General features: G+C 45.5%; 1 protein-coding gene across 17 annotated transcripts in view; it reads right to left on the bottom strand.

Moving 5' to 3' along the window:
• The window catches only part of TRRAP (transformation/transcription domain associated protein), a 120,044-nt gene that overhangs the window by 92,891 nt on the left and 11,843 nt on the right, over positions 1 to 15,310 (bottom strand). For all 17 annotated transcript variants that reach the window (XM_021086098.2, XM_021086103.2, XM_021086096.2 and 14 more), the window contains exons 6-12: positions 14,465 to 14,548; positions 12,867 to 12,923; positions 9,479 to 9,604; positions 7,648 to 7,725; positions 7,370 to 7,458; positions 6,419 to 6,515; positions 2,288 to 2,426 (exon numbers count right to left, since the gene is read on the bottom strand). In XM_021086098.2, the coding sequence (XP_020941757.1) occupies positions 2,288 to 2,426; positions 6,419 to 6,515; positions 7,370 to 7,458; positions 7,648 to 7,725; positions 9,479 to 9,604; positions 12,867 to 12,923; positions 14,465 to 14,548 (670 nt within the window). The remainder of the gene's footprint in view (positions 1 to 2,287; positions 2,427 to 6,418; positions 6,516 to 7,369; positions 7,459 to 7,647; positions 7,726 to 9,478; positions 9,605 to 12,866; positions 12,924 to 14,464; positions 14,549 to 15,310) is intronic.

The following is a 15,310-nucleotide window of genomic DNA, read 5'->3' as shown; positions in this document are numbered from 1 at the left end:
CTTCACGGATACGAGTCAGATTCGTTTCTGCTGCACCACAATGGGAACTCCCACATGTGCTATTTTAGTCGAAGATGCTGGCTTTGCTGGGCCACACCAGCCACATGCTGTCAGAGATGTGGCTGGGATCACATTCAGTGTTGGAAAGTAAGAGAAGAAACCGTGAGCCTCGAGCTCCTGGCAGGGAACCCCCCCCCCAAGTGCTTCATGGGAGGTGCCTTCCAACACCCCTAAAAGCTGGCGCCATCCCCCCAAGGGGCAAGTATGCCCTAAGCGCCTCTTTATCCATCACATTACTCCTGAAGTCGGCATTCTCAAGGACGTTGCGGCTAGTCATCATGAAGAAAGAAGACTACTCTCCCTGGAAATTACACAGGTCTGGGCGGGCTATTTTCCTGCTCTCGCAGACACCGGTCCCAGCTCTCTGGATGAGGCTGACTAGAACTCATGGGGGCTCCTCCATCCCTCTAACCCCACAGGCAGACCCATCATCAAACGTCCTCCCTGGTCTCCTGCAGCCTGAGAACCTGAGTTGGGGACCAACCGGTCTCTACTCAGGGACAGCGGACGGTTCTGAGGACGCACACACAGGGCGACAACAGTACAGCAAATGCACATTCTTTGCCAGCAGATAGCTACTGAGGCCAAAGCTTTAAAGCCATACACACTCTGGAGAGATGCGGGCACAGCCGGGGTACCTCCCACAGCCAGGCGGCCGGGAGCAGCCCCTCCGGGGTCAGGGGTGGGGACGTGCCCAGGCTGCCCACGGTGAGGCGGCCAAGAGGAAGGAGGCAGAGATGCAAAGGAGGGCCAGCCAGGTGAGGAGCGAAGCATGCAAAGAGAGGGTCAGAACTTGAGGTGCAAGGTGCCAGCTTCTAGATCGCCTTCGTGACCCAGACTCACTCTAGGGAAACGGGTACATCTGTTACCCAGTCAGGTTCTTCCCAACCAGTGCTCTGCTCAGCACTAGCACAATGGGCTACCATTTGCTATCATTTCAGATGCCAAAAAAGTAAGCCTAAGAGAACCTGCGCTTTTGTGTTCACTTAAATGTTTTTCACTAACATTTGGTAGATGTGTAAATTTTAACAACACACACATTTTTCTGTATTTTATAACAATACGGATAACATTTAACTTGATTCTTTAAATGTTTCTTTCACTAAAAAGTTTTTGAGATGTCATGATGTTACCTAAGTCAAGAAAATATTTGTGGGCTTCAAAATAAAGTATCCTATTAAAAAAAAAAGCAGGAGTTCCTGTCGTGGCGCAGTGGTTAACGAATCCGACTAGGAACCATGGGGTTGCAGGTTCGGTCCCTGCCCTTGCTCAGTGGGTTGGCGATCCAACGTTGCTGTGAGCTGTGGTGTAGGTTGCAGACGCAGCTCGGATCCCGAGTTGCTGTGGCTCTGGCGTAGGCCGGTGGCTGCAGCTCCGATTAGACCCCTAGCCTGGGAATCTCCATATGCCGCGGGAGCAGCCCAAGAAATAGCCAAAAAAACCAAACAAACAAACAAACAAACAAAAGACAAAAAAACAAAAAGAAAAAAAAAAAAAAACAGCAGCAATTCATCCTCTAAAAGCTGAATTCAACAAGTCTAACGTGATCAAGCCTTAGAGAGTAGCATCCTGGAAACCTGCTCATCTTTGGGGGGTTAACAAGACTGAAACCAAGCTATACGGCCTCAAAAGAGGGCCTGGAAGTATGGGAAGGATCAGAAGTTACTTGATAAAAATGAGAAAGGTTTTCAATCTCTCTGTACTTCATCAAGCCGAAACCTGATACACGGCTCCCCAGGGCACCCCCAAAATCATTATTATCATCATCAAATGGCAGGAACACCAAAAGTCAACCTCAGAATGGTACTCGAGACACAAGTCACTTCAGGAAAGAGATTTTAAAACCTTCTACTTCAAGTGCTTCCATTGTTTTCACAGCACGGAGAGAGAAAACACTGTTTTCTTCTCATCTTTTAAGGATTGCTGGTTGTAAGGCAGAAGGGAAATGGCTATTTGCAATGTCAAAAGGCCTGCAGTCAGAAGGCGGACGAGGACCAAGAGGGGCTCAGACTGAACTGTGCTGAGGAGTTGATGACATTAATTGGGAAACCGCCCAGAAGATAAAGGGAGAACCCTGGGGGCAGACAAAAACCAGTGGGAGACAGAGAGAGAGGAGAGGAGCAGGTGAGGAGGGAGGGAGACGGACAGAGGCGGCGGGGAGGGAAAGGCAGATCAAGGGGAAAAATACGCCCGAGGCCCTGTGCAAAGGCAAGGAAGGCAGCCGTACGGTTTCGCAGCTCGGTGGTGAGGATGTGCTTGGCGGCGATGAGAAGCTCCTTTCGCAGGTGCGCGGTTTCTGCCGGGCAATTTGAAAGCAGCTGTAACATTCCTTTCACCATCTGCTGAGAGTATTTCGTCACCAACTCCTGAAAAAGTAAGGGGAGAACAACACTGTTACAATGACGAGCAGGTATTAAGAAAAATCCAAATTGCAGTATAAACTTTTAGAAAACTCAGTGAAACTAAGCTTGGCTCAGAGGGCCCTCATCAAGCAACAGGCCTAACTGGACAAGGAGTGTCATCGTCTTCAGTGTGTGTGCCCACTGCTGTCCCAGGACAAGGGGCAGTGGCACAGAGTCGTTTCTTTCGCGTACAGGGTCATGGACGCCTTCTTTGCACTTTTCTGTGTCTTCCCAAAGTTCCACAACCAACATGTATTATCTCCCTGTGAAAGGGAGGGTCACACTGAAGTTGAAAACGAAACTCTTCACTGAGTCACCCATCAGTGAAAGTTACCAATGACACCAAAGTCACCTTTAAAGTAAAACAATTTTTTAATTTTTTTGGTCTTTTTGCCTTTTCTTGGGCCACTCCCACGGCATACGGAGGTTCCCAGGCTAGGGGTCGAATCAGAGCTGTAACCACCAGCCTACACCACAGCCACAGCCACGCCAGATCCGAGCCGTGTCTGCGACCTACACCACAGCTCACGGCAACGCCAGATCCTCAACCCACTGAGCAAGCGAAGGCATCAAACCCGCAACCTCATGGTCTGATTCGTTAACCACTGTGCCACCACAGGAACTCCTGAAAAACTTTTAATGATTTTTATTTTTCCCACTATAGCTGGTTTACCTGTCAGTTTTCTACTGCCCAGGAGTGGAACTGCTGGCAACTTTATGTTTAGTTTTCTGAGGATCCTCCATACTGTTTTCATGTCACAGTGGCTGCGACGATTTACATGCCCACCAACAGTTGTGAGAGGGTTCCCTTTTCTCCACACCTTCTCCAGCAAATTATTGTTTATAGACTTTTTTTTTTTCAGGGCTGCACCTGCAGCATATGGAGGTTCCCAAGCCAGGGGGTCGAATCAGAGCTGCAGCTGCTGGTCACAGCCACCGCAATGTGGGATCTGAGCTGCATCTGCGACCTACACCACAGCTCACAGCAACGCCAGATCCTTAACCCACCAAGCGAGGCCAGGTATTGAATCCACATCCTCATGGATGCCAGTCAGGTTCGTTTCCACTGAGTCACAACAGGAACTCCCCTATTTGCAGACTTCTTAATGATGGCCACTCTGACCGGTTTGAGGTAGAACTTCATTGCAATTTTGAGTTGCATTTCTCTAATAAATAGTGACGATGAGCATCTCTGCATGTGCCTATTAGCTACCTGTATGTCATCTTTGGAGAAATTTCTCTAATAAATAGTGACGATGAGCATCTCTGCATGTGCCTATTAGCTACCTGTATGTCATCTTTGGAGAAATTTCTCTAATAAATAGTGACGATGAGCATCTCTGCATGTGCCTATTAGCTACCTGTATGTCATCTTTGGAGAAATTTCTCTAATAAATAGTGACGATGAGCATCTCTGCATGTGCCTATTAGCTACCACTATGTCATCTTTGGAGAAATATCTGTTTAGGTTTTCTTCTCATTTTTCAACCAGGTTATTACTTTGTTATTGAATTGTAGGAGCTATTTGTATATTTTGGAGATTAAGCCCTCGTCAGCTGCATCATTTGCAAATATTTCCTCTCGGTCTGTAGGCTGCCTTTTCATTGTTTGTGGTTTCCTTCTAAGTCAACTTTAATCAACTTGGAATAAGCTCCAGTCACAAATGCCTTGAGATTTTTCAGGAGTTACTCATGTTAACTCAAGCTGACAAAAATATCCAGGCTTTTTAAAACAAATTCTGCACTTTCTTAGTGTAAGTTATCATTATCAAGATAAACATATTAAAAAGCGAGAGGGGAGAAGGCTACAAATGCTTTCAAAGGTAGTTTAGCATTAAAAAAATTTGGCATATATACTTTGCTATTGAACAGATCAGGAATTCCATTAGCTAATCACTTCTCTACAAGAGTTTTACTCGAAAAATTGTATGACTGACAAGAAATAAGGCATCAGTTTTTTCCTTCAGGCTCTTATAAGTAAGGAGAGGTCACAGCCCCAAATGGTAAAAACAGAAACAAAAAGAGAACTAACTACTCTTTAGACTCCTCAAAAAGCCTCCAAAATGCCTTAAATCACAGTTTTATTTGATAGTGTTTTTTTTTTTTTTTTTTTTTTTTTTTTTGTCTTTTTGCTATTTCTTGGGCCGCTCCCGCGGCATGTGGAGGTTCCCAGGCTAGGGGTCGAATCGGAGCCATGGCCACCGGCCTACACCAGAGCCACAGCAACGCAGGATCCGAGCCGCGTCTGCAACCTACACCACAGCTCACAGCAACGCCGGATCATTAACCCACTGAGCAAGGGCAGGGCCCGAACCCGCAACCTCATGGTTCCTAGTCGGATTCGTTAACCACTGCGCCACGACGGGAACTCCTGATAGTGTTTTTTAACCGCCACACCTTCGGCATATGGAAGTTCCTAGACCGGGGATCGAATACGTGTCTCTGCAGCAACCCCAAGCCACTGCAGTTGGATTCTTTTTTCTCTCTTTTTGTTTTTGTTTTTTGTTTTTTTTTGGTCTTTTTAGGGCTGTACTCGTGGTATATGGAGGCTCCCAGGCTAGGGGTCGAATCAGAGCTGCAGCTGCTGGCCTACACCATACCACAGCAATGCCATATCCAAGCCACATCTTTGACCTACACCAGAGCTCACGGCAACAACCAGATCCTTAACCTACTGAGCAAGGCCAGGGATCAAACCTGCATCCTTATGGATACTAGTCAGATTCGTTTCCACTGAGCCACTGAGACAGTTCTCACAGGAACTCCTACAGCTGGATTCTTAATCCACTGTGCCACAATGGAAACTCCTGATAATATTTTTAGAAGTTCCAATCTCTCCCACATAATTTGCTTTGACAGCTTTCAACAATGGCAAAAGTCATAAGCCAAATACATCAATACAAACATCTATGTGCAAATATTTACTGTGGCTTTACTAAGCCAAAAATGAAACTGGCAGATCGATAAAGACGGACAGGACATTACAGTGGTTGCCGAGATCGGGGAAGAATGAAGCAACTGCTCGTTGGTACCGGTTTCTTTCTTTCTGGGGTGAAGAAGTTGTTCTGAAACTGAAGAGTGATGACGGCTGTACAAATCTACGAATACGCTAAAAAGCACTAACTGTACCTGTAAAGGCTGATTTTATGGTATGTGAGTTACATCTTGACAAAACTGCCTTAGAAAAAGCTGGAAATGATCCCAAAGTCCAGCCTCTGGAGAATGGGCAACATGCCGTGATGACATCCACCCACACAGAACAATACCACCCCCGTGAGCCCCAAGTTCACCCTGCAGCATCAGTGCCACTGCGACTGCATCTGGAGACGGAATCTTCAGGAGGTAATTCGGGTCGAATGAGACCACAAGGGTGGGGCCCTCCTCCAGGAGGACAGTGGCCTCAACAAAGCGCAGGATCTCACTCTCCCCTCCCCACCACGGGAGGCCAGGGCAAGGAGGAGGCCACCTGCAGCCCAGCAGGGAAGGCCTCGCCCGAAACCAAACCCTGCTGGAACCCTGATCTTGGCCTTTCTAGGCTCCAGGGCTGTGTGAGAAAATAAATCGTTGCTGTTTACACCTAGTCTATGGTATTTTGTTACGGCAGCCTGAGCAGACCAAGACAACCAACCAGTGCAAAGTTAACGAGTCACTGAGCAGACAAGAATGCATCTCGGCGTTACTGCTCAAAGGCGGCAGACTCCCAGGGCTACACTGTCTACCTTGTGATTCATCTACACGACGCTCTGGAACAGCCAAAACCACGGGGACAGAAAATGAACCCGCGTTTGCCTGGGATTCGAAGGGGCAGGAGGAAGCGGGCTAGAAACGCATAAAAGGCATTTTGTGGATGATGGACACGTCTGCCAGTTGACAGAACTGTACCTACAAACCAAGGTGAAGTTTACCGCAGGGAGGTTATACCTCGGTAAACCCGACATAAAACAAAAGTCAACTTACCTGGTAAATCCTGATGATATACGCTAAAAATGACAATGTTTTAATCTGAGCAGCAATGAAATCAGCATACAGCTCCTTGTTGTAAAGCTTATGTTGCCTGAATGAGAAGTGAATAAAATTAAGTGTTAGCTTTCAACTCCTTAGATGACACTAATATTAATTAAACGCCTGTGATAATCACTAAGCCCAAAAGCTTAATTTCTACACAGCAGCAACAGTAAACCATCTCAGAACTTTTACGCAGCTTTGAGTAACATAAAGGCCTTAAAGGCACAAAGCAGACAGTGCGCCAAGCAGTTGGGCAGCAGCCGCAACCTGAATCTCTACAGCCAACGTGACCAGACCTGCTCCCCAGAGGACAGTGGGAGGACCCGATCTGACCAGTGGAGGAGCCGTGCTGCAGGCACAGCGGCTGCTGGGGCTGATGTGCCCTCGGATCCTGCCCCCAAGTGACTTGGAGCCAGAGAGGCTGCAAGTCAGGACGGGGAGTGATCAAGGCCGAAGGAGGAATGCTGCCAAGTTGGAGCCTCTCCGCCTTGGAGAGGGGCTTTAAAGGATAAAAACAAGCTTGGCCTGGCTCAGTGATTAAGGTGAGGGGTGAGGCGAAATAAAGGGGGTTAAGAGCCTTCGAGCCCTCACGCTGAGAGACACGGCAAGAACGATGCGGAAGGGGAGCAGGCCGGGAGGACCCGAAAGCTTAACCGAGTACGGCCATGCCCGACGGCAGCTCTCAACGTACAGGACACCAGAGACTGAGACAGGCCATCTTTTCACAGGAAGAAACCAAACCACTACCACTATCTTCACTGAAACACGAGTTCAGAGAGAGCGCCGAAAACACACCCAAGTTCAACCAAAATTTGCTCACTCGGTCTTCCTGTCTTACGACGACGACAGAAAGTAGCTTTGACTGGGCTTAAAGAGCTTCGGCAGTCGGCCATGAAATCTCACCTGGCTTGAGCAGACACCTGAATTGCAATGGTGTTCATGATCAAGGGTACAAATTCAGCAACAACACTGTGGATATTCACCTTGTAGAGCTAAAAGCAAACACAGCAGATTTTTAGGCCTTCACACTCTGTTCGCAGCAAAACAATCTGGCACACTGAAGAAAGGCAGACGGTTAGCGCGTGTGTGTCACACACACATCTACTTGCCACCGAACATTAGATGTACGCTTTGTCATCCAATAAGCCCCAACCCGAACCACCACTAAGCAATGGGAGTACCTGATACATTAACACAACAATAATGGGCAGTTCTGCCAACACTTTCAAAGACAGAGATCCTCTCGGGATGATGGAGTGCTGTAAGACAGAAACAGAGAGGCCAGCGGTCAGCGCGCGGCGCGTCAGCGGCCCCAGGCAGCATCCTGCCGCAAAGCGTCACCCATCGAAATAGAGGGAAGGGAAAACACGAGCGGGGGCAAGGAAGCACCAAATGATTCTGAAAACCAAGGACACAGAACTATCAGCTATCACTTAGTGCAAAGGGATTTTATAATTTACAGTGTAATCACCGGTAGCAAAAACCTGAGGAAAACCTGTCAAAACTTAGTGATCCAAATCACTGGAGAAATTTAAAAAGTCTTAAATCTATTATTTTACTTGCTTAAAAGAACAACAGCAACAAGTACACGTTTACCTAGTTTTACCCAAAGGTATCTATGAACAGGAAAAATGCTTACAATAATAAACATTAGAAAAAAATTAACAGTCTTAATACATAAAAACTCAAACAGGAGTTCCCATCGTGGCGCAGTGGAAACGAATCCGACCAGGAACCACGAGGTTGCAAGTTCGATCTCTGGCCTCGCTCGCTCAGTGGGTTAAGGATCTGGCATTGCCATGAGCTGTGGTGTAGGCCGGCAGCTGTAGCTCCAACTAGATCCCTAGCCTGGGAACCTCCATAAGCCGCGGGTGTGGCCCTAAAAAGACAAAAAACAAAAACAACAAAAAAAAACTCAAAACAGGTAAAGAATATGTCACACTCAAAATACAAATCAATGGGCAATGGACAAGAACAGACAAGCAAAAAAAGAAACACACAGACTGATCAACTGAAAAGGTTTTTTTTATTGTCTGTTTCTTATGGCTGCACCTGCAGCATGTGAAGTTCCCAGGCTAGGGGTAGAACTGGAGCTGCAGCTGCGGACCTACACCACAGCCACGCCATGCCAGATCCTAGCTGCATCTGCAACCTATACCACAGCTCGAGTCAGATCCTTAACCCGCTGAGCAAGGCTAGAGATCAAACCCAAATCCTCATGGATAGTGGTTGGGTTCTTAACCTGCTGAATCACAAGGGGAACTCCATGCAAACAAGTTTCTAATTCAGCAAGAGCAAAGGAGTGAAAGCCTCATTCAAAACGTCGTCTCCTGTCTGTCCCAGAAAACTGAAACATGCTGCAAACCATTTCAGTAAAACAAATACATGATAATCTCGATTCAATCATAAAATACCATCACAGCAAATGCTCAATGCGTGTTCCCTACGTGGCAGATCCTACAAATGTAACACACTAGCTGCGGAAAATACCAGCGTTATCATCACAAAACCCCGAGACTGATTTTTTCAGGTGAGAGGGAAAAGAAGGTCAGAACAAAGATTCATGAACTTCCTTCCCTACATTCAGAAAACCAAGTGGCGGAGCTTCACACCATCCAGAACTTGTGTCCCCAGAGCCCCGCCGTCAGGCCACGAACCACACATCTGTAAGCTGTCGAGAGGGACTTGACCAAGGCCCAGGCTAAGGACGGAATGGAGCCCTGGAGCCGGGTCAGCTGCTCTTTCCAGTTCTGGATTCCACCATGATTTTATCTTTCTATCTTTGCACCGGCAGTGAGTGACAGTTCACTGCACAGCACAGGCCTGCAGAGTTGCAGCAGAAGCAGTGACACTCTCTCAGGCACACACACTTGTCTGCTTATTTTGAAGGCTTCCACGTGTTTACGAAAAAAGCGAAAAGCTTCAGGGGTCTGAGGAGCCACTCCCGCATCCTCCCTCCAGCAGGAGGGGGCGCTGTGGAGTAAAGCAAAGCCACGCAACCGAAAGGCTTACGGTTCTGGTCTCGCTGTCCTCGCGTTCGGGGTTGACCTTCACCGCGATCGTTGTGATCATTCCGACCACTTCTGGGGGGGGGACGGTGTTCTCGGGGATCACCTGCGGGTTCTCGAAGTAGCGGTTCTACACGGAAAGAACAGAAGTCATCTTTCCTGACGCCAAATGCCAGGCCCCTTCATGAGACACGCCTGACACGTGGTGGAAGACAGTGCCCGTTCTGCCCATCTGTTCTGCACCAGGCCCAGGACCTGCTGCTTTTTTTTTTCCTGGACCATGACGGTAACAGAACTGACTCTCCACCTCCTGCACAGGCAACCAACGCGCCCAGAATATTCTCTGCTGCCTTTTCCTGACTGCTGAGATGAACTGTACGTCATGTCTCATTACCACCTCAGGGCGGGGGAGGACGTACCCCGTCTCTCTGGTGACACGAGACTAGGAGCTGGTCCCTGCGGAATGAACTTGCTCAACAGTCTCCTAAATAGAAATCAAATACGGAGCAGAAACAAAGCACAGAAGCCAGGACTTTAAAAGGCCAGGCCCTTACTGTCATCCTTGTTCGCACTGGCATGTGGGCTCCGGGTTAAAAGAGACAGCTTCTTATGAAAAGCAGCTCTAAGACTGGTCAAAACGGTAGCTGACACAACGATAAATTGATAACTCAGGAGAAAAATTAAACTTTATACACTATTAACAAATTAAAACCATGTTTTTTGTTTGTTTGTTTGTTTGTTTTTTCATGTTTAGCTTAAAAAAGTCTTCCAAGGAGAAATTCTGGAAGGTCAATTTTACCATGTATTATTTTTTAATTTTTAGCTTAAAAAAGTCTTCCAAGGAGAAATTCTGACACATAAACAGACTTACACACAATGATTTTTTTACCGAAGCATTATTTGTGCCCATAATGAAAAGAAAACGGGGAAAGCCAGCAACAGGGAGATGGTTACGGGACATGTCTATCACAGAAAATTACTGGTTACTAAGAGTATGACCACCAGAAAGAGTCCTAGAGGGTCTTCCCAACACTAACAGCGATTCCTTCCAAAAAATGTGAACCGGGGGGGAGGGGTCTCTCCTCATCCACTCCACACACTTTTATAGGGGTGGCACTACTTGGAATAATATAGGAATGCTTCAATATAGAAACATTTTAATGATACAGAAAAAGGATGAAAATACTCATCATTCCCCCAAAGGCTTCAAGATTGAGACACAACCATCTTTACAAAGCACAAAGTAGAACTGTAAACATCACTGTCAATGGCTGCTTACAAGTGAGAGAATAATTATGATTTATTTTCATTTTTTTGTTGCTGTTGCAAAATTTCTACAATAAGAATGAAATGTTTTTTGGATTGGAAGAGTCAATATTATCAAGATGACTATACTACCCAAGGCAATCTACAGATTCAATGCAATCCCTATCAGCTTACCAAGGACATTTTTCACAGAACTTGCACTAAAATATTTTAAAGTTTGTTTGGAAGCACAAAAGACCCAGAATAGCCAAAGACATCCTGAAAAAGAAAAATGGAGCTGGAGGAATCAGGCTCCCAGACTTCACAAAGCTACAGTCCTCAAAACCATATGGCACTGGCACAAAGACAGAAAGACAGATCAGTGGAACAGGATAGAAAGTCCAGAATTCAACCCACACACCTACAGCCAACTAATCTATGACAAAGGAGGCAAGGACATACAATGGAGAAAAGATAGCCTGTTCAATAAGTGGTGCTGGGAAAACTGGACAGCCACATGGAAAAGAATGAAATTAGAACACTCCCTAACACCATACACAAAAATCAACTTGAAACAGATTGAAGACCTAGATATAAGACCAGACACCATAAAACTCTTAGAGGAAAACATAGGCCAAACACTCCCTGACAAAACGACAGCAACATCTTCTCAGATCCACCTCTTAGAGTAATGACAGTAAAAACAAAAATAAACAAATGGGACCTAATCAAACTTCAAAGTTTCTGCACAGCAAAGGAACCCTAAACGAAACAAAAAGACAACCCACAGAATGGGAGAAAATCTTTGCAAATGAATCGACTGACAAGGGACTAATCTCCAAAATTTATAAACACTTCCTACTGCTCAATACCAAAAAAACAAACAACCCCATCCAAAAATGGACAGAAGATCTAAACAGACGATTCCCAAAGACATACGGAGAGCCAAAAAACACATGAAAAGATGCTCAACATCACTCATTATTAGAGAAATGCAAATCAAAACCACTCTGAGGTACCACCTTACACCAGCCAGAATGGCCATTGTCCAAAAGTCTATAAACAGTAAGTGCTGGAGAGGGTGTGGAGAAAAAGGAACCCTAGTACACTCTTGATGGGATTGTAAATTGATGCAACCACTGTGGAAAGCAGCATGGAGATTCCTCAGGAAACTAAACATAGAACTCCCATTTGATCCAGCAATCCCACTCCTGGGCATTTATTCAGAGAAAACCATGACTCACAAAGACACATGTACTCCGATGTTCATTGCAGCACTATTTTCAAGAGCCAAGACATGGAAACGACCTAAATGTCCATTGACAGAGGAGTGGATTAAGAAGATGTGGTACATATACATACAATGGAATATGACTCAGCCATTAAAAGGAATGAAATACCAGCATTTTTAGCAACATGGATGGACCTAGAAATTACCATGCTAAGTGCAGTCCGTCAGACAATGAGATACCAACATCAAATTCTATCACTGACATGTGGAATCTGAGAAAAGGACATAATGAACTTCTTTGCAGAGCAGATACTGACTCACAGACTTTGAAAAATTTACAGTCCCCAAAGGAGACAGGCCGCAGGGTGGGGAGATGCGCTGGGGGTGTGGGATGGAAATACTATAAAACTGGATTGTGATGATCATTGTACAACTATAAATGTAATAAATTCTTTGAGTAATTAAAAAAAAGAATGAATTGTTTTTATGTCAAAAATACAGTAGTTAGGAGTTCCTGCTGTGGCTCAGCAGTCGTGAATTCAACTAGTGTTCATGAGGAGGAAGGTTTGATCCCTGGCCCAAATCAGTGCGCTCAGGTGCCGTGAACTGGGGTGTAAGTCAAAGACGTGGCTGTGGTGTAGGCCCGCAGCTGCAGCTCCGATTCAACCCCTAGCCTGGGAACTTCCATAAGCCATATGTGCAGCCCTAAAAACAAAGAAAAAAAAAAAAGATACAGTAGTTAAACAGTGAAACCAAAAGAACTCATTTTTAAGTGGCTAATTTATCAACTTAGATTTTGACCATCACTAAATATTCCCGGTTGTAAAATTAGCAAGCCTCCAATCAATCCTTCTATCTTTCAGAATGAGGAAATAATAAATAAATATAAATTCAAATAATATTAAAAACAGCTTACCACGACTTTTGGAAGCTCCTTGTAAATCTGTTTCACAAAATCCAAAAAATGGTGAATCTAAAGAAAATAGACAGTACAAGGAAAAATTTATAAACAGAAAATGCTTACAAGAAAAATGTTAACAGTTCTCACATATAAGAACTCACAAAACAGGCAAGAAAAGTGTCAGACTCAAGATACATAGGCAATGAATACGAAGGAACAGACAAAAAGAAGAAACACAAAAGGCTAACAGAAAACCCACTAGAAACACAAAAGATAACAGAAAACAAATTTTCTAACTCAGGAAGAGCAAAGGAATGAAAACGATAAGAAATGCCACTTTGGCCTTTCAAAAAGTAACACCACACCATGCGAGGGGGAGTGCAAACCCGGAGAATCCTGTCTGCTACCCAGGGAAGCTTAAACTGCGGAAACCTTTCTGGAAACCAATGCAACACGGCATCTCAGAACCATTCAAACATTCGCACCTTTCAAGTGGCAATTCTACTTCTATAAACCCAGCCTACAAGATGATTTCAACTGTAATCAGATCCTCAGTTACGGTCATAAAATAAAAATTTTTGAAATACCTTAAATAGCCAAAAATATCAAAGAATATTACATATCCATTAAAATTAACTTTACAAAATATTTCTGATTGCGGAAATGCTTTCACATACAGGAAAACATTCAGGACATAAACTGTCATCCACAGCAGTACTGTGATTACACAGATAACAAACACTCCCCTAAGGTCAGAAGAGGGAAGTCGGCAAGATGCTATTTTTAAGATGCAAGGAATTCTATTTTGTCTTTACTTTTCCGATTTCCAAATAGTCTGTTTTCAATTTCCTGCATTCGCCAAAGTCATCATCAGAAGAGGCACCTGTCTTAACTCTGGCGAACACAGAGTGTCTAATGCTTACTCCGTGGATGTCCACCCCTGTGCTAAGCACTTTAACTTCTGTATTTAATCTCTAAGCAATCGCTGAGGATATAGTGTGATTGTCCCCTTTCTACAGAAAAGGCACCAAAAGGCCCGGTGCTCCCCCGAGGTCACACAGCCACTCGAGTGCACCCTGAGATTCAAACCCAGCCCTGACCTCAGAACCCCAGTCTTAGCCCCTGTGTAAAAGTGACTGGGGCCTTGCAGCACTTCAGCCCTGCAAGTACCAGAACCACCCCAACGGCCCTGCCAGTCTGGTCAGTTAACACATTTTAACCACGAAACCAATTCAGCAGAATATCCAGACACAGAAGGAAAGTCCACAGACATACAGAACAGACTTGTGGATGACAAGGGGAAGGGGGGGCGGAGGAGGCCTGGATTGGGAGTGTGGGACTAAGAGATGCAACTATCACGGAGAGACCGGATAAACAAGGTCCCACTGGGGAGCACAGGGAACTAAGTTCCATAACCTGTGATGAAATGAAGCACGATGAAAAGCGAAAAAGTCCCTGTTTAACCCATCAACAAGTCCCCCAACGTAGGCAGTATTTTCTTATGATTTGAAAGCAGCATGTGTTCTGTCAGCTCTAAAGAGAGTATAAAACTTTCACAGCAAAAGGCACTCATCAGCACGTTTCATAAATGCTATCAACATAAAAACACTTACTTCTTGTGTGATGGGTGGCCTGAACTGTTTGTGTAGTTCAATAATTATTCGTAAGCAAATAAGAACGTTTTCTTCATTTTCTGTCTGAAAAAAAAAAAAGCATGAAAAAAGTTACACTTCTGAAAATCTATTTTCATCTAAAGAGTCAAGACTGCCTTTTTTTTTTTTTTTTTTTTTTTGTCGTCTTTTCAGGGCCTCACCTGCAGCATACCAAAGTTCCCAGGCTAGAGGTTGAATGAGAGCCGCAGCTGTGGGCCTCCCCCTCAGCCACGGCGATGCTGGATTCTCAACCCACTGAGCAAGGCCAGGGGTACTAACGGTACCAACGCGGCTGAGCCACAACGGGAACTCCTCCAGACTATTTTCTAAGCATTTTCTGCCTACACAGCCTCCATCAAGCAACTTAGATCTCATCTGCTGACAATTCATAAAGCCAGAGAACACAGCTGTCCCAGACAGGAAGCATTCATGGTCTTTGGAGGACTACCTGAAGGGCGCCCCACCAGGAGGTTCTGTGAAAGTAACACTCTGCCCGGTGAGTAACTGGCAATTAGGGCGAGTCCCACCATGCAGCAAGGTCTCCATGGCCCAACAGACACTTCTCACTCCTTGCAGAGACTGCCACAAGAACAGTGACTGAGCACACCCAGGGCCTGGGCCCCGTGCCACCACTTACAAATGCTGTCTGAGCGGTGGGTGCATCCACATTCTCCCACAAGGAAATGAGGGCTCAGAGTGGGTAAGCAGAGCGCTTAACGCAAGAAAGCTACGGAGTGGCAGAGCCAGAATCTGACCCCAGCTCTAGTCCCCTCCAGAGCTCATCTTTCCAAGGGGCCCAGAAACACA

Source organism: Sus scrofa, chromosome 3, assembly GCF_054392235.1.
Source record: "Sus scrofa isolate SSC_HxYL_T2T_F1_AM1 chromosome 3, Sscrofa_HxYL_maternal_Yorkshire_Landrace_v2.0, whole genome shotgun sequence".
In the NCBI taxonomy this organism is placed as follows: domain Eukaryota; kingdom Metazoa; phylum Chordata; class Mammalia; order Artiodactyla; family Suidae; genus Sus; species Sus scrofa.
This window is presented reverse-complemented; position numbering and strand designations above follow the sequence as displayed.